The sequence below is a fragment of the Physeter macrocephalus genome, chromosome 4, assembly GCF_002837175.3.
Source record: "Physeter macrocephalus isolate SW-GA chromosome 4, ASM283717v5, whole genome shotgun sequence".
Taxonomy (NCBI): Eukaryota; Metazoa; Chordata; class Mammalia; order Artiodactyla; family Physeteridae; genus Physeter; species Physeter macrocephalus.
Window position 1 is genome coordinate 87,141,204 of NC_041217.1, and position 22,738 is coordinate 87,163,941.

General features: G+C 52.4%; 1 protein-coding gene across 1 annotated transcript in view; it reads right to left on the reverse strand.

The window, feature by feature from the left end:
* SLC6A17 (solute carrier family 6 member 17) overlaps positions 1 to 22,510 on the reverse strand; it is a 47,074-nt gene extending 24,564 nt beyond the window's left edge. The window contains exons 1-4 of the mRNA XM_007106485.3: positions 22,432 to 22,510; positions 5,879 to 6,252; positions 2,313 to 2,470; positions 539 to 665 (exon numbers count right to left, since the gene is read on the reverse strand). Of these exons, the coding sequence (XP_007106547.1) occupies positions 539 to 665; positions 2,313 to 2,470; positions 5,879 to 6,164 (571 nt within the window). The 5' untranslated portion in view covers positions 6,165 to 6,252; positions 22,432 to 22,510. The remainder of the gene's footprint in view (positions 1 to 538; positions 666 to 2,312; positions 2,471 to 5,878; positions 6,253 to 22,431) is intronic.
* Between the last annotated feature and the right edge of the window lie 228 nt (positions 22,511 to 22,738).

A 22,738-nucleotide genomic window follows, 5' to 3' on the forward strand; every position in this document is an offset into this window, starting at 1 on the left:
CCCTGCCCACATCCATCCATAGAGGACAGGAAGGATTAGGCAGAACTGGCCTCAAGTTCCCTGGGAATGGTTCTGAGCAAGGAGCTGGAGACCTGCATTCTCATCCTTGATCCTTGGTTAAATCAGTGGTGTGACCATGGGAAAGTTGTTTCTGGGCCTCAGTTTACCCATCTGTGGGTGGGGATAAGTCAGCCAGCCCTTTAGGGGACTGGCATGCAAATTAAGGTTGTTTCCAGATAGGATGGTATTAGAGTAACATAGGGTAGTTAATAATAACTAAACAAAAGTCACAATCTCCAGAGTTATACCTACACTCACTATTTCATTCAATCCCTGTAAGAACTCTGTGGGACAGGCTGCCAAGAGATCATCAGAAGGGGTAATGAGGATCAGAGAGGGTAGGTGGCTTATCCAAGGTGACACAGCAAGTCAATGAAATCCCAAATCTGTGCCTTAGCCTCTTAGGCTCCTTCAACTCCTTCCTGGGACAGAGCTGGCTGGAATCCCCAGGTGGGTTCCTCAGAAGAACCATACTTGCCTGCCATGGTCCCATTCCTGGCGACAGGGCACTCACTCCAGGGCAGCGGGTACTGGAAAGACTTGAAGAAATAGAAGATGCTCCACCCGATGATCACATTATAGTACAGCCCAACAAAGAGGCAGACCTGCAGACGGGGGTCCATGGGGGTCACAGAGGCTACAGGCAACTCCACCGCCACCCCCCTCCCCACACACAGCCTTGGATGGGATAATGGGACAGTGGCAGCTGAGGGCCTGCTCCTAATCCTCCACTCATCTGCTATTTGGGGAATCCACAGAGGAATGCTTCAGATATTAAAGTTCTCTCCTTTAAGCAGTAAACTCTTAAAATGTTAATCCTCTCCAGTTTGAAATTCTTCTAAGATGCTTGAAGCACTTCCCCATCATTTCCTGATGACTCAGGATTACAATTCCAGAGCTGCCCTCCAGGGCTATGGAGGCATGTACAGCTACTGCCGCTACAGTAAATGGCCCCAGACTGCTGCGCTTTTTGAGGTTTTGTAAATGCTTCTTATTGGCTTCCCATGTCTTTCCTTCGCTCGAGATGCTACTTTCTCTTTGGTACTGTCAGCAGTCTGCCTCTAGAAAGACATCACTTCTCGCTCTTGGAAACATGATAACCAACCTTGGTAGAATTGTATTTAAAATAAGAGCACATGGATTCTGACTGAGGGTTCAAGGGGTTTCTTTGCAAGCAATGCTTTTACATGCAGAGATCTGCTGCATCCACTTTGGATGTCAAGAGATCCCTTCTATCTCCAGGGGCCCGGCTATATGATGCATCAGTGACACTGCTGGGCAGTGTGAGAGCTGAGAGCCCCTTGCTTTATTAATTTCACCTAAGCCCGGGTATGCACAAGCAGACACTCCTACAGCACACCTTATGTGGAATACAGAAGGAGAGACACCCACTACCTTTACTTGGATGCTTTAAGTCCAAGGGGCAGACCACTCACACTCATGCATGTACACCCGGCCAGCCCCAGCAGAGGGTGCTGTATTCAGCCATGTCAACCTGTGTAGAGGTGATCTCTCCCAGTCGCTGAGTGAGGCAGGTTTGGGCTGGCCCTGCTGCCGGGGCTGACAGATCCTCAGTCCCTTCCAGAAGCAGATTCCAGTTTTTATCCCAGGTGTGAGCGTGGGCAGCTGCGGGCTTTGCCCTTAAGGGAGGCTCGGTTTCCTCACCTAGAGAGCTAAGCAGGGCCTCGTCTGCTGCCCCGTGGATCAGCCTGGAGCTCTCATGGAGTTCCCCATCCAGGCCAGTGGGGTCTCCCTGTCTCCCGTTGTTCCAAAGCCTCACCCCTCCTGGGTCAGCCCCAGGCTCCTGAGTCCTTCCCCCTGTCTGCTCATGCGCACAGCAAACTGGCAAGGAGACGCCATACCCCAGGGCTGCCTTTTCTCGTGCCACCCACTTACCCAAATAAAATACTCTTTAACCCAGGAAAAAGGACGGGCCTCCCTCACAGAGAGCTGATGGGCTGGTAGGCAGAGAGGGGAATCTAGGATGGTCCACATGTCCCCGGAGAACTCTGGCGGAGATATCCCAGGCCTTTCCTCCTTCATAATAATCCCAAATATTAGACCATCACAGAGTGGTGCCAACTTTCGGTTTAGGAAATATGTGGCCCTGAGACACCAGCTAGATGCAATTCTCATGATGAGCGTCTCCCTCCCTGCCCTCACCCCCGCCCAGGACTCTGGACTGTAAACCCTGTGCCCAAGAGCAGCCCCTCTGCCTCCTGGCTAGTGCCCGCCACCAGCCCCCGACTCACTATGCAGCTGGAGAAGCCGATGCCGCCCAGGCGGGGGCACACGTAGTGCCACACGCCGATGCTGCCGCGGCGGATCCTCTGGCCCACAGCCAGCTCCAGGAAGAAGAGCGGGATCCCAATGATGATCAGCAGCACCAGGTAGGGCACCAGGTAGGCACCTGGGGAGGAGGGAGGGATGTCGGAGGGTGTCTGAAGCACAGCAGCAGGGTAAGGGAGGGGTGGCAGCCAGGTCCTACAGCATCGGCCACATCTCCAATCATCCTCAAACCGTCACCAGTCCCTGTGTTCCTCCAGGAATGGTCTGGCTCACACGTGCGACCTGCCCCACACTGGCCGCCCAGACCTCCTTCTAGCCCTTGGCTCCCCTGAACCGAAACACTAGAGGAGGATCCGGATGTATGTCAATGCCTCCCACTCACAAGGCTAGACTCAGAGACAGCCACAGCCACCTCCTGACATACTCTGTGGACACCTGTCCCCCCAACATGTGCCCAAACTGCCAACGAGTCCAGGGGGTCGGGCATCTCTGGGGCGCACGACACGGCACTTGGCAACAGTCAGCTGTTATCTACTCTGTACCAGGTGTGTGCATTGGGGATATCAGGGCAACAGAAGGCACAGACGCTATCCCAAGAGAGCTGCGGGACCCTCAGGTTCACACGAGCAATGTCAGTGCATGCACACACATCACACATGGCCAACTGAGCACATGTGTCCTGAGGGAGGGGTGTGAGTCCCATGGAGCTAATCAGGAGAGGTTTCCAGGTGAGCAACCTCCCACACCTCATATAACAGCATCTAATACGTTAAACACACAGGTGCACAGGGTCACATGCACGCATAAATTCCACTTGTTACTAACAACCTGCTGTATCACGATCCTAAAAGGAGGAGGGCCTGAAGGACCCCTGGCTCTGTCTTTTAACCTAGTTCTGTCTCTTGGTCTCCGGCTCAGGGACGCAGAAGAGGAGAGAAGTGATCTGCAGGAAAGGACAGGGACACATCTCCCTGCACATCTTGCCCGACCTGAGGACTTGCGGGTGAAATAAAAAACCCGGGAGGCTGTGTGACATGTCTATACATGTCTCGCTTCTCGCAAACCCCAAGGTTATTCCTGGGCCTTGAAAGACCATCTCGATCTCAGCCTGTTGAGATGCACACTGAGTGGGGGTTAAGATCCAGACCATGGAGCCAGACCTCCTGGGCCTGAATCCTGGCTCTGCCACTTACTAGCTGTGTGACTTTGGGCAAATTGCTTGATCTCTCTGTGCCACTGTTCTGCCATCTATGTAAAGAGGATGAAAATATTAAGTAGAACCATATGAAGTTGCTGATATTTGATCATTTTTGACTTATGAAAATGGCCATTTCATATGCTTCAACTGTATACCTACTGCACAGGGCTGTTGTGAGGATTAAATGAGTGACTTACCCATAGTAAGCACCTGATGACCATTTGCCTCCTTCTCATAAAAATAAAGAGAAAAAAAAAGCAAACTGAGAGGATGCAGAATAAACTGTCAACATCTGGCAGAGGTAAGCAGAGTTCCAGAGTTGCCATCCAAAATTAAGTAATTTTGACTGGATCACCCAGGGCTCAAAACCAGAGTTTTGACTCTCAGACCAACCATCTCCTTCCTGTGATAATTTGCCTCCTTCCAAAAAACATTTAAGATGACTTACTATAAAAACGGTAAAATATTGGAGAGTTAAAGGTGGAGATAAAGAGGGATTCCAGGAGTCAGAAAGGATGGGAAAATGAAGGTAGGAACATGGGATGGGGAGCTCAGAGTCCTGAGACCCAACAACGCTTTTCTTCCGGGGGTTGTTCGTGATGTCTGGTGCCGTGGCAACTGTCTGGTTACACTGGAAACTAACAGACTTTGGCAAGAACACTGCCTGGGGGAGCGGGGGCGCGGGCAGCATGTCTGGTGGCTCCGGAGAAGGACTCCGTGATTCAGCATCAGTGCTCAGGCAGATTGATTATCTCGGCCACAAAGGACAAGGCTGGAGGTTGCCAGCCGGAGTCCCCAAATGCAATGTGTCCTCCAAAGTTGTTTCGGTTACTCTGAGCTCTTAACATCTCACAGCACTTAAGGGAACCACACACTTCCATTTGTATCTTTGCTTTGGGCTGGTCTTATATCAACTCAGCGACCTGGGCCTGGCCATGCCATACAGACTGAAAGCTCTGATTGGCAGTTATTCATTGGGGGAGAAAAAAAAGATCCTTCAAAGCAAAGGGAGCATGGGGGGGAATAGACTGTGCCCTGGTGGCAAGATGGAAGTTTCTGGCCTAAGTCAGGTGGGCATTCTCACTCCCTGCCCTTCACTAGAAACTGCAAAGGAGGGGAAGCCTCCAGCCAGACTCTGCCTTCTGGACCAGGGAGAGTGTCCCAGAGAGGAGGGAGGGTCCCTGAATAGGGTTCCATCACTGGGAGGAGAGTCCCATGGGGCAGCGAGGGAGGCAGCAGGGTTAAAATGCCTGCAAAGCTGCAGCCACACCTTCAGGCTGGAGTGTGGCAGTCCCAGAGCACAGGGACTCAGGGGCATGAAAGCTCTCTTCTGACTCAAATCACTTTCCCAGGACCAGAGGTCTGAGCTTGGAAGCGTCATTGTTTTCAGTCCATTGGGTTTTGCCTTGCTTATTTTTGGTTAGTTTCCCCCTGGTTTCAAAGCAAGTTGCCTTTGGAACTTTCTAGCCTGCATTCAGGTGCTGGGGGATAAGGCCTGGGGGCTTCTACCCTCCCTGGGAGCTAGAAGTAGTGAGTAGAAGGGGTTTGATACCACGGGCAGGATCCTCTGGGGGGACTGAAACTCAGGGGGCAGCGTTGAGGACCCTTCCTACCTGCGAGGCTGCGGGTATAGTGCTTGAGTGCTCAGGCTCTGGGGCCAAGCTGTCCAGGTTTGAATCCTGACTTCATCACTAGCTGTGTGACTTGAGCAAGTGATCTAACCTCTCTGTGCCTGTTTTGCAGTTTCTAAAGCGAGGATGAGAATAGTTCTTCCTCACAGAGGTTTTTTGGGAGGACATGATGGTTGAACCATATGAAATTGGTGCTTCGGCTGTTCCAAGACACTCACATATCAGCAGTTTCATGTATTTCAGCCTAATATCCAGGAAGTGCTGACAACAGTGCCCAGCAGTTGTACGCATTTAGTAACAATGGCCAATAGTTACTATGTCACATACAGTGGTAAGCATTCTACATGTAAAGCTCATTGAATTCTCCCAACTCTCTTGTGAGGCAGGAACTACTATTATTCCCATTTTACAAATGCAGAACAGCAAGGCACAGAGAAATTAAGCAACTTGCACAGGGTCCCAGTGGCTGCACTGGGATTTGAACCCAGGCTGTCTAGGGCCAGAGCCCACATTCTTATCATCATGCCTGCAGCCTCTTGAGAGCTGTTAGCCGTTAGCTATTCCTGGGGAGTCTCACTCTGGGGTTCTGAGCTCCAACCTACGAGGGCTCTGGTTCTGCCTCACAAAGGGGTGTTTCTTTTCTCCCCTCAGCCCAGCCCATTTGCAGGGCACCCCCAGGGCAAGCAGGGCTGCCTCTTACCTCCTCCATTTTTCTGGCACAGGTAGGGGAACCTCCAGATGTTGCCAAGGCCCACAGAGAAGCCGATCTGGGCCAAGATGTACTGCAGCTTGCTGTTCCAGGCCGGCCGGTCCTCCACATCCAGCTCCTCCTCTGCCACCTTCTGCTTGCCACCTGCTTCTCCGGCCACATTCAGGATGCTCTGCTTATAGTCCACAGGCTCCTCAAGGGCCAGCAGGTCAGCCACCGACTCTGTGACATGCTCACTACTGTGCTCGCGCTGGGTCACCTTGCTGTTCTTCGGCATTGGGCCACCTGGGCGATGCAGCCCTGCTCCCCAGCACGCAGAGAAGGTGGGACTCGGCTGCTGTCAGCTCCTTCTCATCCAGGGACCTCTGAAACCAGATGAGCAGGAGAGGATGAGCTGACCACGCCAGAGAGGTGGGGAGCCCAAGTGGACACGACCCAATCAATTCATCAACTCCCCGTCATTCACTCAGAGGCTGGTCAGTGGCCTTGAACATCCAGCTCGCTTTCCTCCCCACTGAGGTGCCCGCTGAGGAGCTCGAGGTCTGCACACTCAGTTTCCCCACTGGCCTCCTTACCTAAGCATCATCAGAAAGGCAAGTCTAATGGGACGGAAGAAGCAACACCATACACCAAACCCAAATAAAGGGTCGTCCACGACACCATTGACCCCTTTCATAACCACAGATCCTAGAATGTTCAAGAACATCTGGAGGGCTCCACGGCCTTCCCCGCCCAGGGCAGCAAAGGGTATAGCCAAGTCCTAGCCCTCTTGTGCTCTATTTAGTCAAACCACCTGGTGGGACCCAGGAAGCCAGCACCTGCATTCAAAATGCAGTTTGGGGGCCAGTATCATGGGAACTTGTCAGAAACACAGACTCTCAGGCCCACCCCAGACCTACTGAATCATTCTCTGTATTTCTACAAAACCTTTGGTGATTCAGAGGGACATTAATGCTTGGGGGAAAAAAGGCTAGAGCTCTTACCATGGAGTCCCTGGACACCAGCATCCCAGGCAGGAGCACCGGCCAGGCTCAGCTAAGGATGCTGGCAGCAGAGCCCTAGAGATGTTTACTCAGTGCCAACAAATCCTGGGTCATCACTCAGCAGTGACATTATCTGAAGGCCACCACAGCCAAAAGCCAGCTCTCCATCCTTCAGTGACAGTTTTACAGCAGATAATGTCTGCACAACGTGGGCGGGGGAGGCAAAACCCTCCCTACTCCTGCAATTCCCCATCGTGTATCATGCTTTCCCTTAAACAAATAAAGCACCAAGGAAATGAGTCCTTTGAAGGATCCCAACATTCTGCTTGTTTTGAAGTACCTCCTCATTAAGGGAAGGTTGGAGGATTTAAAATTAAACCACGTACACCCTGGCCTGCAGTTGCCCTGCATCTTTCTAGGGATGTAAATTATCCAGCTCTGCCCTTACTAAGGGAAGGAGCTGCCTCTGTTCTCCTCGCACGTGCCACCTGAATTCTTGGGCGAGGTCCCTGTGTAGCGGAAGCGTGCAGGGATGCCCCTCCTGCTGGGCTTGACCCAGACCTCCTGGCTGACTCCAGCCACGAGGACCTTCAAGGAGACCTGGCTGGCCAGATCCCGTGACACATGTAATGAAGCTAGGAGGCCTGGCAGATGGGGACAACGGTCCACCCTGGTCTGGGGGTTAGCCAGCCCTCCCCAGGCCAGGCCTTGGACCACAGAAGTAGGTGACACTTCCCTGCCCTCCTCATCTAAGGGGGACAGTGATTCTTTAGGGACTGTCCCCTTCCACCTCAGGCACAGCCAGGGTCTTGGGCTTTGGAGTGACTGGGACAGAGCCAGCCTGCCTGAAAGACCTCAGAATTCCCTACAAGAAATGTAGCTCTCTGCTGGGACTCAACTTTACAGTGGGTCAGCTGAACACTCCATCATGTCCTGGAGGGTGCTCCAAGGTGGGACTCTGTGTCTGTGGCCCCTCCAGCCCTCAGCCTCCCCCCGGGCTGCTACGGTGCCTGTGCTACAGAAGCCAATGGTGTCCCCAGGAGCTGTGCAAGGGGGAGGTCTGTGTTCTTGCCTGGGCTGCCAGGACAAGCCCCTCCCCCTCCCCAGTCAGTAGGTCCCTGTCCCCAGGCTCTCAGATGGAGAACAAAACCTAAGGCACATGCAGCGGTTGCTTGTCCAGCTACCCCATCTCTCCCCAGCTTATGTCAAGAGTTTTATTAAAAACCAGAGCTGAGGGCTTCCCTGGTGGCGCAGTGGTTGAGAGTCCGCCTGCCGATGCAGGGGACACGGGTTCGTGCCCCGGTCCGGGAAGATCCCACATGCCGCGGAGCGGCTGGGCCCGTGAGCCATGGCCGCTGGGCCTGCGCGTCCGGAGCCTGTGCTCCGCGACGGGAGAGGCCACAACAGTGAGAGGCCCGCGTACCGCAAGAAAAAAAAACAAAAAAAAAAACAGAGCTGGGGAGAAGGGTGAGGGTGGGTCCCTCCTGCCACCACAATCACCAGGTACCTTAGCCTGGAGCCTCTCTGCAGGTACTCAGCCTGCAGCAGGATTTGATCAGAACGATCTGCTGTGCGTTAGATATGACGTACTGTTTATCTTGCCACAACTGGAGAAAACCGAGGGGGATTCCTGCAAGTCTGCAGAATTTATCTTGAGGCTGACCAGTTAGAGAACATGCTTCCCCGTAAACAGATTAGTGAGTGGCAGCTCTGGTCACCAGTATGAGAAGCAGGGGGGAGGGGAGGAAGGCATCATTTTAAACTAAGTGGGCTCAAGGACAAAATGAACACCTTCTGGTAAATCCAGAGAAGGATATGCACAGCAGCATCACGGAAACCATAGGCATCAGCTCAATATGAGCTTCTTCCTCCTTCCCAAGCCATCACTGATGTGCACGAACATCCTGCACTGCAAGATGGGGGCCCGGGGTCCTCCTAGGCCACTGGGTTTGCAGGAAGCAAAGTACTGGTGCAAACTTGCAAGCTGAGACACTGGGCTGGGTTTCAATCATGACTAGAACCGTCTGTGCCCAGTGAATATGCTCATGTGACAGCAGAGTCCAACATTTGGAATATTAAAGTTTGAGGGATCCTAGCAAGATTCTCATTTTATATATGAGGAAACTGAGGCCCAGAGAGAGGAAGTGAATTGCCCAAAGCCACTGGGTCAGACTCAGCAAGGGGGGTGGGTCACCGGAAGATGACAGTCATCTCTCATGGTAAAGGGCAGGGGCTTTGAAGTCAGCGAGGCCCGGGTTTGAGAGCCCATTTCATTCATTCATTCATTCACTCACTCATTCATTGACTTGACATACATTAACTGAGTGCCTTCTCTGTAGCAGGCTCTGTTCCAGGTGAGAGGGATACAGCAGCAAACAAAATAAGCCAAGGGTTTCCTCTTGCGGAGGTTATATTTCTAGTGGAAAGGCCAGATACTAGAGAAAGAAATAAACAGATAAAATAGCCAGTGGTGATTTTTGCTATGAAGACAATAACATAGGGTAGAGAGTGGGGTGGCTTGCGAGCTGGAGGGCTGCTATTTTATGGTCTGGAAAGGCGTCTCTGAGGAGGGGACATCTGAGCAGAGGCGTATACATCAGGAGATGTATGTTAAGTGTGTGAGTGAATGAGTGAAGTGCCTGTCTGACTTCAAAGCCCCTGCCCTCCACCCCGGACGCCTCCACCCCATCAACTGTAAAGACGTCAGCTGGTGCCGAGTGAGGAGGCAGCAACCTCACTTGAATTATGCGAGCATCAGGCTCCCTCTCGGGTGAAAATGTTCTATCTGATGACAGTTCCTGCCACCCAGGCAGGGCTGTGTGAGGATTCCATGGGCAGATGCACACAAAGTGCCTAGGGCAGGGCCTGGCACCAGGAAGGACCCAAATGACAGAGGCTGCTACCTGGAAGCCTGATGCTGTTTGCCTTTACTCATTTAAGAATATGTAAGTCCCCCTATTTATATTTTGTTATATAAATGCCCTGTTTCTCCTCAGGAAAAGCCAAAATGAGTTTGCGGCGGCGGGGAGTGGGGTGGAGGGTGGAGAGCATTTTGCAACACCAGAGATGTCTCTTTCGGTTAGCGAGAAGTGACAGCACCCTGAGGCTGGTGGCGCGGCACCCTGCGAAGCCCAGGCCCACTCACCTGCCCCAGGGTCAAAGGGAAACAGGTAAAGGCCATGCGGCGCCAAATCCTGGGCCCAAAGAGCAGTAAGGTTATTACTGATGAAAACATGGCCTCATAGTAAAGTCTAGCAGTATTATTACTCAAACTATAGCTCGTATTTGGAATAGTTTGAAACCATTTAAAAACATGTTTTACACAGTCTATGGGCACAGTATGGGGTGATTCTGCTCCAAAGCCGAACTGCCTGGGTTTGACTCTCAGCTTCGCTCCTTACCAACTGCCGGCCTGGGAAGCCTCTTCACCTTACTGAGCTCGTTTCCTCAGCGTCAGTGAGCAGAGCAGTGCTCACTCTGCAATGTCACGAGGAGGACAGGCTGTACAGGTCTCAGAAGGGGACCGGCCCCCACCAAGCGCTCACAAATGTCACCTCTTCTTATCATCTCGGATTCACAGCGGGGCCCGGGAAGTAAGCTGGACAGCTATGCCCCAGGGTGGGACAGGGCATGGCTCACATCACACAGCTGTCAGCACCTAGGTCTCCTCACTCCTGTGCTCTCTCCGTGCCTTTAAAGGGAAGGTGGCAGCAGCGACTCAGAACCACCCTCCCTCCCTGCACGCACTAGTTCCCTGAAGCCTGGAGGCCGTCTGTGGGGAAAGGTGAACTTTCAGACCAGGGCCCAGGAATCCAACGTGTACCAGCCGGGGACCCCGAAGCACTGCTGGGGACAAGCACCAGGGTCAGAGAAAACCCAGGGGGGGCAGATTCCTCTCTGCCCCTGTCTTTGCGGACCGTGGAGCCAGCCGAGATCCAAGCAGCGGGAGGCTGGCTCGGTGCTGGTCTTGAGCAACCACCAGCCAACCGTGCAAATCGGCACCATCACCCTGACCTCTCTGGACCTCAGCTTCCCTGTGTGTGAAATGAGTTGCTCTGGATGATCTCTGAGGCTCTTTCAGCTCTGCATCTATCCAGGGAGTGCCCCTCCTGCACGTGCGTGTGAGCGAGGTGTGACCAGCCCCAGGCACTAGACACTGCAGGTCCTTGGGCTGGTCTGTCAGGCCATCCTCTGCCAGCTGAGAGCTCACTGGTGCACTGTGGGGATGCTTTGACAGCCAACCCAGTCGTACTCAGATCATCGCCCTGTAGTAGTTGGGGGTGGGTTGTAAAGTTGCTTTCCGAGGCAGTGCATCAGTCCATGGTACTCTCCGAAAGGAATGCCTCAATTACTTAAAGCACAATGCAGAGGGGCTCGAATGCCAAGAAAGCCCTTGGTGCCAGATCTATCACTTAGCAACAGATGCAGCTTATGGCTCAGAATAGCACATGTGAGAGAAGCAGGACCAGTGAGTGAACTGTGAATCTTCTTAAAATGAGAAAAAAATAGTGCCACTAGGAGGCAGACAGGTAAAAATATCTCCGGCCAGAGGGCTGATGGCTCCACAACTTTTCAAGCACAGTGCTCAGCAATTACCCCAAGGGGGTGGCTGCTCACCCTGAAACCAAAGCCAAGCCAGAGGCCCCTCCGCTCGACAGCAGCCAGAGAGGGGGCGGGGGACCCTCTGAGCACCTGCCTCCTGGGGTCGGTAAGTTTGTATCAGACACCTCAAGCGACGAACTCAAGGGAGTCACTTATTTTCCAAGGGAGACCCCCGGGGAGCTGAGCGGACAAGCTGCCATCTTGGGGAAAAAGGAGCCAAGGGGACCACAGACCTTGAGTGCTGGCTTCACTGAGCCCCAGGGGGCATGCCCAGTTTTGCTGCTCTTGGGTCGGGGGGCTCTGGAGAGAGTGCTGCACATTCGTAAATGCAAACCTCCACCACAGGGAAGCCGTGAGAGCCCCCAGCAGAGGAAAGCCGTGGAGAACACCCAGCTCTCCGCACCATATTGCCAAGGTCCAACTCAGGACTAAGCGGTGGTGAGAAGGAAGCAAGGTCGGGCCCCTTTCTCTCAGGGAACTTGACAGCTTCCTGATCTCCAGGTGACAAGCGGTGGTGGCCCACACAGTTGTCCTAATTACCTCAGAGCCTCTGGGCTTCCACTGAGCCCGAAACAGGTCAGATTGTTATCAGGGACCCAAATTATCCTCCAAATTATTTTTAATTGTCTTATTGGAACCTCTGGCAGTCACCTGGGGCAAACTGCTCCTGATGGACGTGGTGGCCACCCGCCTTGAGTTTTCTCGCCCAGGACGCACAGGCAGGGACCCAGCACCATTCCTGGCCTCTCCCTCCTTCACCCTGCATGCCCACGTCGCAGGTTCCTGTCAGTGGGTTCAGATCTGTCCTTTCCCACCCCTCATGCTCTAGCTCAGAACTTCTCTCCACTAGAGGCCGGCGACAGGCTCCTAGCTCACTTCTCCTCCAGGCCTTCGGAGGCGGCTTCTTGGGTACCACGTCCTCTGCACCCACTGCCAACGCACTGCCCTGGCCAAGACATGTGCAGCTCCTCCTCTGGGCCCCCTTCCACCTCCCCAGCCCTGGCTCCCCCTTTCCTCCCCTCTCCACCCACCGCTCCCCATCCTCTGCCTCCTGGACCTTCTAGTCTTTGAAGGCCCAGCTCGAGGCCCACCGTCTCACCTGTCACACCTTCCGCAGTTCTCTAAGTAAGAATGAGTATCCCTTTCTCTCTCCTCAGCATGCTCTTTATAAGACTATTTTACACTTTTACCATTTGGCTTTCTAGTATAGCTAGTTGTTTACAGGCCTGATTCCTTTTCTAACCACAAGGCTCCCTGAGGGCAGGACCCAAGATGTATTCAGCTTTGTGTCCCTCCTGCCTGCCCCGGGCCCGGCAGGGCCTGGCACACCAGACAGAATGTGGTATTTACAGATGCTCCAGGGTCTCTGCCTGCCTACCCTCCAAGAACAACCCGCTTCCTATGTTGAAATCTGAACCACTGCCTTTGCCTTTGAAATAAAGAGGCCGGGGCGAAGAGCTAATAGCTCTGACTAGAGGAGAGGCGGTAAACCTCCCAGAAGTCGCCTGCCCGGCCGGGGGCTCTAATCCGGCACAGCCCTGCAGCACATGGCAGGGGGACCCCAGGCCTTGGAAGACAGCTTTCTGTTCCTTATTCATCTGGAAAATAGGGAACAGCGCTTACCTACCAACTGCATCTGGTTACCACATGGATAGAGACAGAAAGAGAAAGAAAAGCTTACTGAGAAGTCAAATCAATAGGGTGGTTACTTCTGACTCCATTTCACAGATTTGCTGGGTTTGTGCTGTGGTCTCCTGTCCTTATCCAGATTGACAGCATCTTTGCTTCTGCAAGGCCAAACCCTGGTGACTTACTACCACACGTGCTCAACAAATATGATATGAATGAAGTGAGTGCGTGAATCAATGAATTAAAGTATTTTGAACTCCCCAAATTTTCTAGGGTCTGATGTAATTTTCCAGCTTCAAATTTTCCCCATTTTCTGACAGGACATCCTCATCCCAAGAGCATCTGATGCCCCAAGCGGCAGTTTAAAGCTAAGGTAAACTAAGAAGCCTGACCGTCGCTCATTGACTTTTTGCCTTTTATAAAGGAGCCATGATTTGTGCCTCCTTTTCTCCACTTTGCGGACAGGATCCACCCTCACCAGAGAGAAATAAACACTGGACGGGCACAGTCTTGGCATGGAGCGTTTCTGAGGCTGGTGGACCATTCCAAACAACAAACAGGCAAAGGAGCCAGTGGAATCTTCTGCAGCCCGTCTCACCTTCCTGTTGCATTTGCTGAGCGTGTTCTCTGCAGCTGGTATTTTGTTTTCTTAGTCAAGGAGGAAAGAAAGCAGGAAAAGGAGCAGATGGTCCACAGGGGGAGGGACTGGCACTGGAAAATGTGGGCAGGGCCAGTGCCAACAAAATCTTTTGGTTCAGTTCTACCATATCATGTGAGGGGGAAATGCACGCCCAGTGGCGGTACAAGCAAGAGCAGTACCACGGCTGCCCCACAGATGCCTGAGCCTTGTACTAGAATTTAGGTTGCTGAGGGCAGAGTGGGGTGGTAATAATGACAATGACAACAGCAGCACATAGGTGATGATACTTCTTGAGGGTCAACTCCATAGCAGCCACTGTGTAGAGCAGACATCATCTCCTTTAACCCCACCAATAACTGTATGAGGCTGGTGCCACTCTTATCCCCATTTTACAGATGAAGAAGTAGAGGCTCAGAGGGATTAATCACCTATATTTCATTGAACTTAAGATCCTTTGGTGCTGGTACTTTCTTGAACTTACCAGAAAGTGTCCATGGAAGGTTTTCACCCAACTAGGTCACCACTGCACCTGACCAACAGCCGATCTGAGACGTTGTTGATTGCACATCCTGATTTTAAGATGTGACACTGTGCAAGATTACACACCTTGGAATGGATGAAATACGACACACAGTCCAACAATGGAGGCCCGGAGTCTCAACCAACACAGGATGACTCCAGAATCTCTCAACCACCACACTGTCCCAGAAAGATCATGGGTTTTGGAGCCAGGGAAACTTGGGTCTGAGTTCTGCTGCCACTTACAAGCTGTGAGTCTTTGGGGAAGTACACCTCCTCTTTTGGTTGCAGTTTCTGGACCTGAAAAGATGGGGATGAGGCTCTGACTTCGCAGGGTTGTCATGAGGATAAAATGATATAACGCAGGGGCCACACCATAAACCCACACCAGCTGCCCCTCCTCGTGAGAACATGGGGGAAATGGGTCCAACCAGGAACAGAGGTCCATCCACCCACAGTCCCGAAATGGCCAGGAACTGGTGTGGAACAAGCACGCAGGTACCTGAGGACATGTGAGGCTGGTGGGGGATGCAGGTGCTTGGAGCTCCGACTGATTTCCCACGCCCCTCTTGGCTGAAGGAGAACGGAGAAACGCCCAGAAACTCCCACGAACTAGGGATACTGCTGAAGTATGGGACTTTAAAAATTCCTCTCTATATTTTCCCTCCCTCTCTCTCTCCCTCCTGTCCTTTACTTCCTTCAACAGATATTTACTGAACACTAACTATGCACCACGTCCTGTCCTAGTACAGCAGAGAACAGAGCAAATAATGTCCCTGCCCTGGGGGACGTACATTCCAGTGCAGAGGACAAATAAAAACCAGACAAATGTGTAATTAATGTTGTATGTATAGGCATAGACTGTATCCATAGTGATAACAAATAAATATATAATACAGCAGGGATGGAGTGAAGTAGGGATGCTACAATATGTAGGGGAGTTAGGAGAGCAACTCTGATAAAGACCTGATAGTGTGAGAGAATAAGCCATGTGGATATCCTGGGAAAGCATTCAGGGCAGGGCGAACAGAAGGTGCAAAGGCCCGAGGCAGGAGCAGCACTTGGTGAGTTCAAGGACTAGAAGGAAGGGCCCTGCGTCTAGTGCATCCTGAGCCAGGGAAGAGTGCGAGGTGCTGAGACAGGAGGATAACTGGCATCCTGAGCAGGTAGGACCCGTGGGCCATAGAAAGGAGTTTGGGTTTCCTCTCAAGGATAACAGAAAGCTGTTGGCAGTTTTCGAGCAGGGGAGTGATGTCACCTGACTGTTTTTAAATAGATCAGTATAGTACAAATTAAAAAGCACACGGAGTTTGAGATTAGCAGGTGCAAACTATTATATATAGAACGAATAAACAACAAGGTCCTACTGTATAGCACAGAAACTATATTCAATATCCTGTGATAAACCAAAATAGAAAAGAATATGAAAAAGAATGCATATATATATGTATAATCGAAGCACTTTGCTGTACAGCAGAAATTAACACAATGTTGTAAATCAGCTATACGTCAATAAAATAAATTTAAAAAAAAAAGAAAAAAGGGGTACGGTAGGTTAGAGATGGTGGTGACCTGGGTTGGCTGTTGGATAAGGTTTAGGTTTTAAAGAGAGAGGGAAACAGAGGACCCCAGGGTGCTGAAGTGCACACAGGCCCCAAACAGAAGATCCATGAGACTGTCCTGATTTGGAAAAAAAAATTTTTTTAAATCAGTTGTGAAAATAAAAAGTCCAGGAGCAACGAGTGAAGGCCTCACTCCCTTTTTTCTTATTCATGAGAGGCCCATGGTGGTGACAGATGGGTCCTCACAGCTACTGCCCAAATCCTCTGACCTGGATTTTCTTAAAGCCACTATTTTCTCTTGTCTCAGAGAGAGACAGAAGGAATCAAGGGTGTCCAATTACCTGAGTTACCCACCAGACTGTGAAGAGCACTTGAAGGAATAGTGATCAGAAACCCTTAATTACAGTCCCAACATGAAGTCTCTTTCCTGAGAACCAGAAACGTTTGTGTCTCTTTCCTCACCAGGCTTCAGTGCGGCTTTGTGGAGGGGTGGGCAGAAAAGCACTCCCAGCAGCACACCTGAGATCACAGCGGAGGGAGCACACATGTTTGAAGACCTACTGTGCTTACATATGTTATTTACCCACCCCCAGAAAAACTTGGGATAAAATGGAATTCTCATTTTACAGATGAAGAAGCCTAAGCTAAGGGACGCTAACTACCACGTGCAAGATTACCCAGCCAAAGGGGCTTCCCTGGTGGCGCAGTGGTTGAGAATCCGCCTGTCGATGCAGGGGACACGGGTTCGTGCCCCGGTCCGGGAGGATCCCACATGCCGCGGAGCGGCTGGGCCCGTGAGTCATGGCCACTGGGCCTGCGCGTCCGGAGCCTGTGCTCCGCAACGGGAGAGGCCACAACAGTGAGAGGCCCGTGTACCACAAAAAAAAAAAAAAAAAAAAAAAAAGATTACCCAGCCATGAAGCAGAGGAGAGGGAATCCAAACTGTGGTCTACCTCACTCGATAGCCCATACTCTTTCCAATACAGTAGTGCTTTACATCCTTCCACATGTGATGACACACAGAGAAGAGAATACGGCTATGGCACACTGGGGTAAATGGAGGAGGCTTCACCACCCTAGGCCACTCAAGGCTATTCCAAGGAATGAAGGCGTCATTATTTCTGGGCATCATGCCACCCCTCTGGGGCCCTGGTTAGGAAGTTCTCCAATGCACCATGCCACACTGCAAAGTGACATATGTGAATCTCATTCAGCAAGTCAATAATGGAACAAGTCCATCTACCATCATTCCTCCCTGAGGTCAGGAGGTTCCTCACTTGGCTGGGCCCTTTCCCAAAGCTAAAGGCATAATACAATTTGGGGACTGGTCAAGGAGATTCCTTCCAGCGGTTCTAAAGGAGTCCCTGAATTACTAGCAGGCAGGTTGTCTCAGAGGTGTGCCAGGACCGTGGACAGCACCCACCAGGCCATTCTGGGAGCCAGTGCCAGGTTGCCCAGCACAGGAGCACGCTTGCTCTCCGCCCTGTAGACCCCCAGGGAGAAGAGGTCCACATCCTCCCTGAATACTCACCTGGCAGCACCTGCTGGAGCCATTCCACCAGGTGACTGTTCACATCTCCTGAAGGGTAGCTTTCTCAAACAGCACTCCTGACCTGGAGTTGCATTTAAAACCACAGAGCCCAGAAGTCTTATAATTAAAGAGAAAATGCAACCAGCAGGCATTTGGGTGGGGACCAACAGATTCTATTTGCAAGTGAAATAATAGGTGGCAAAGCAGTGGTGCAAAGAATCCAATGGAAGTTCTAATTAAACCAGTAATTAAATTAGAAATGATGGAACACCTCGAGAGGCAACTTGTTATCTTCAAATGAACTGTAAGCGGGCCCCAGAAGACAGAGTGGCAGCTCAGTGGGTCAAATGCAGCTGATGAGATAACCCCAGGGCCTGGGAGCTGGGGTGTTAAATTCCTCTGGCCCTGCTCGACCCACCCTCACTCCACAGGAGGCCTCAGAGCAAAAGTGCTTTCGGTCTCAACTCCCAAGTTGGGGACTCAGGCTGCCCAGGCCTCACCTGACCCAAAATTATTCTCTAACTATATATACCTGGTTTTAAATGTGAGAATAATTTGGTACAGTAATCCATCTTGCATCTGAGTTTATGTTCTCACATGTGAGTTTTCTGTACACAGTGAATATCTAATTATATTTTTCTTAAATAACTGGATTTATCCAGAGATGAACCATGTTTTAATTTTTAAAATTACTCACGGGGGATGGGAGATGGGGGGAGAGAATTACCCAAAGGCTGTATCTCCTCAAAATGGCTGCCTGTGGAGCAAGGGTTCCTGGGAAGACCTCTTTGTCGGCTGGGGGTGGAGGAGATGCTTACATTGTAACTATCCACCCTCACTTTCAGAAACTTCCCCACGGTGATCAAAGGTGGTTTGATGATGCCAGGCAAGCCAGGACATTATGGGCCTACTCCTCCAGGTGATTTCTCAGAGAGAGAGAAGAGATGGAGAGCCAGGAGGATGCCAAGTTTCCCAGAACAGCCAAGGATGCAAGTGGTGGAGCCCCAAGGATAAAGAGAGTGGGCTCCACAGGACAGGAGCAGGAAACAAGCAACATCCCTCTGGGCAGCCCATGCCGCAGCTGCTGTAAATAACCTTGGAGTGTTAGCAGTTTTGCTCTGGGGTCTGGGACCTCACCAGAAACTGCTGCAGGTCCCTAGCACACCCTGTCCAGCAGAGAAACCTGACACATCAGAGCTCCCACCAGAGACTGGCTGTCCTTGATTCTGCAGACACAGAAATCCTCAGGGCAACCTCCAATCTGCTCTGACTCTTCCCTCACTGCTCCCAGAACCAACCCCAGACTTGGAAAAACTTTAAGGGAATGAGGTCAGGGTGGTAGAGGTCAGGAAGAGAAAGATGGACAGGACAGTGAAGCACCAAGATGGAGCCTGGGATGTTCTTCTGGATTCCAATCGACCTGGAACCACATACTGTATTCCCCAAAACTTAGAAACTGAGATATGTTCATTCTCTACCAATTTCCCATTAGTAGAGGCTCATACCCCCTTCTCAGGGCACCAGCTTAAAGAACCAAACTCACAGGTTTAGACAAGCTCATTTGGGTAAAGGCCTAGGTTGTCAGCAATATTTATTAAGAACTTATTACAGAGACACATCACATAGACATCAAGAGCATCAAGTCTGGAATCTGACAGACCTGAGTTCAAATTCTCAGGTTGCCATTCACTACTGTGTGACCTTGAGGAAATTATTTAACCTCTCTGAACCTCAAGTCCCACATCTGTAAACTGCTGAGAGCAATAATATGCCTCCTGGGACTGTAACCAAGGTTAAACGAGATAGTGTATGAATAAAGCACTTAGCACAAGCCTCAATAAAAACCTGGATATTATTACTGTGTGCCAAGCACCAAGTGAGCTGCTGGAACCCAGCACCTGCCCCTCCTAAAAGCAGGCCAAGTAGGCATTTCCCCACAGATCACCATCCCACCTGCATTCAGGGCAGTGCACTAACACAGATCTACCTGTGGTACTGTGCTTCTGACCTCTGGAAGCCTGGGATATCAGTCAGGAGAGGGCTGCTATAAAAGGACTTTGTACGGGCTAACAGAGTTTTTCCATGCTGGTGCTCCAGATATTTTGTTGTGAGGAATTCTTGCAGCCCGGCCTGAGAGCAAGCAATAACTCAGACCTGGTTTTCAGAAAAAAAAAACAAACAAAAAACAAAAACGAAATCCATCTTCCTTTTACACTGTTCTGCTGCTTATCTTAGCAGCTTTGAAGGGATTAATGATGAATTGTCCTGCTGCAGCAAACCTGGACAGGAAGGAGCACAGGGAAGGGATGCTGCACAGGCAGAAGGAACTTGCTTCTTAGGAATCCTCCCATCTCTGTATTTATCATGCTTGGAATTTGCTCCCAGATCCAACTGGGAGGGCAGTGATGCCAGGGTTCATGTATCACCCCCCCCACACACACACACGCACATTTCCAGAAGCAGACTGGAGTCCCCTGGGTCAGCATGGCTGCTTTCTTGCTGCCCTGGGGATCCTCATATTTCCTTTGCTCTTAAGGTGCACACATCTTAGCTCAGCACCAGGTCTAGACATGTTACAGGAGGGAGCCAGTGGGCTCCAGGGAGCCCAGGATCTTTCAGGAAAGGCAGGAGATATACTCCTTTCCTCTCCAGGAAGGCCAGCCTAGCCTCTCCTGGACTGTTCTTCTGCAGCTCCCAACTCCATTATGGACAGGACAGGTGGGGAGGGGGATGGTAAGACCTGATCAAAGAGCAGGGACCCCTGAAGTTTAGCGAGTGCTGCAACTTGGGTGTAGGCCACAGCCATGAGCAATCCTCAGGAGTCAAAGTCTGTGCCAGAGTCTCACCCTGAAGCAACTGCAGGCAACCAAGGGCACCGAGCAGACCCAGCACGGCCCCTCTCACCCCCCACCTTCCACTCCACCCACCACAGCACTGCTCTTATTCAGGCTTCCCCATTCAGGGTCTCCCAGGGGAGACCTGAGGGTTGGAAATAGGTCAGTTTGAAGCTGAGTTATGCGTCCTTCTTAACCACATGGAAAGCCCTGCCACTTTCATTTGTCTCCACTCCCCCTCTCACACCAAGCAACAAGGACAGGAAGAGAAAGAATCACTTCTGATTAAGGCCCATAAGGAAAGGGCTGGGGAACTAACATTTAATGAGCATCTGCTACATGTCTAGCACTGGTCTCAAAAATAAGCCTGCAGAAAAGGTACCACTGGCATCCCTGCTTCACAGCTGAGGAAACCAAGGCTTGGGAGGTAAAGGGACTTGCCCAAGGTCACTCCATGCTGGCACATGGCAGAGCACTGGGCCAAGTTCTCACTGAAATCACAGGGCACCACCCCGCCAAGCCTCTCCTCCAACACCCCCCCAACCCGGCCCTGCTCACTTTCCCCTTGGGGTCAGAGCTCCAGGACCCTTGCCCAGCAGCCAGGCAGCCTGAGCTCTGCTTGGCTCATTCTGGAGACTTGCTCACCTTTGGTCAGTGACTCCAAAACACTGAGAGCTTGGGTCATTGCCACTCACAAGTCCTGGTAAACTCCATTCAACTCACAAACAGCTAACACATGACTCTGTGCGTGACTCAGGCCAAACACACTCACTCCAATCAGAGCTGGTGGGCACAATTTGGCTTCTACACTGAGTCACCCTCCAGGCTGAGATGCAGGGATTTGCTGAAATTCACCACCTACTTAGCCACAGCTGCTCTATTAGACAAAAAGCCAGCAGAGGAGCTGAGCTTCTCATGGTCCCATGGATGGGCCATGGCCAAGGACAAGCAGGTGTGACCTCAAAGCTCTTCCTGCCCGGGTGATGGGTCCACCTCACCAGACCATGGGATAATGCAAGCACAGCATGAGACGGAAGAAGCCCTCTGTTAACCTCCACACACTCTGGCCTTGTTCTTCAGACATCAGTCGGTAGGTCCAGCACAGCATAACTAAAGTCTTGGTTGAATTTTGGGGTGAGCCATTACAGGATTTTCTTAGTTCCTGCAAGTTCCTGTTAACAGGCAGGGGCAGTGCCCTCAGAAGTATCTTCCTTCTCTACACCTCTGACTTCTCTCCCCAACCCAACCTCACCTGCCTCATACTCACAGAGGAATTGCCCCAAAGGTAGCTCTGGTTAGAAATTTCCTAATCCAAAGGGTCCGTTAAATTTTTTCTCAAAGAACGAAAGAGGGGTGGGAACAATTTCTTTTTTAACTCCGCGTCACAGCGACTGGGTCCTGTAAGGTGAGTGGCCTCGGGATTTCTTAACACTTGCAGCCCTGACAGGGCTGTTTGAGCTTTGAAAGGATAGAGCAGGAGACCGCGCCCCTGCGGGAGCGGCCCTCCCCAGAGCGCTGTGCGCCAGACACACTAGCATCGCTAGAGAGCACGGTGCGCACAGGTATAAACGTGGCAGAGGCCTATCTCCCGAGGCGGTGCCCCCTCCAGACCTGCACCCCGCGCACGCCCCCCATCTCCGCCATTCGGTTCCCAGATGCGCTTTCCTCGAGGGAGGATGGGCTCCCCGCTAGCTCCGAATTCAGCGAGGACTAACCCCAAGACTGGGAATTAAATATTCATCTCGCGCGTGAGCGCTCTGCTTCTCTTGGCAATGTTACTGTCAAGGTCACGGGCCTGAAGCCGAGCGGCTGGGGCTGGGGTCTCCTGCCGCGCAGGAGCCTCCCCGAGGGAACTGCGCCCTGGGCGCGCAGCTCCAGGCGGCGATTCTGGCCGGGCCTCCTCCCCGGTCCTCCGCGGGCGCTTGCCTCTGCAGCTCTGCCCGATTACCTCCGGAGTTCTTGGGCCCTCTTAGCCCCGGAAGCTGGAGTCCGGTGTCCAACCGTGAGCGCAGCGCAGGGCACCCCCGGAGCGCCCGAGAAGCGCGGGCCCCGGGGCTCCGTCGCCAGGCAACTGCGGCTGGAGCGGCGGGAGGAGCCCGGGGCCCTCGCAAGGCTGGGTCGATACCCCGGCAGCGCCGCCTCGCACCTCGGTCCTTAGGCCTCCCTGGCTGGGGCGGGGCCGGAATAGCTGAAGTTGCGGTGGCTGGTTCCATAAAGCCAGACGGGGCGCGGCCGGCGACTCACCTGTCCCGCGTGGCCGTCGCGCGGTCTCGGCCGCTGCACTCCGACCGAGCAGCTGCGGTCCCCGACGGGTCGCGGGCGCACAGCCCCTCCCACGGGCAGTCCGAGTGTGGCGGCGACGGGCCCCGGCCAGGGCTGGGAGGGGACCCGGGGCCGCGCGCCGGCGCACGAGATTCTGCTCGCTCCTCTCTCCCTCTCCTCGCCGCTTGTCCCTGCCCGTCTCCCGCTCGCGGCGCGCTCGGGCCTCGGGGGAGCGGTCCGGGAACCCAGGTCCCGCGGCGGAGGTAGCGCGTGAGGATACAGGCACCGG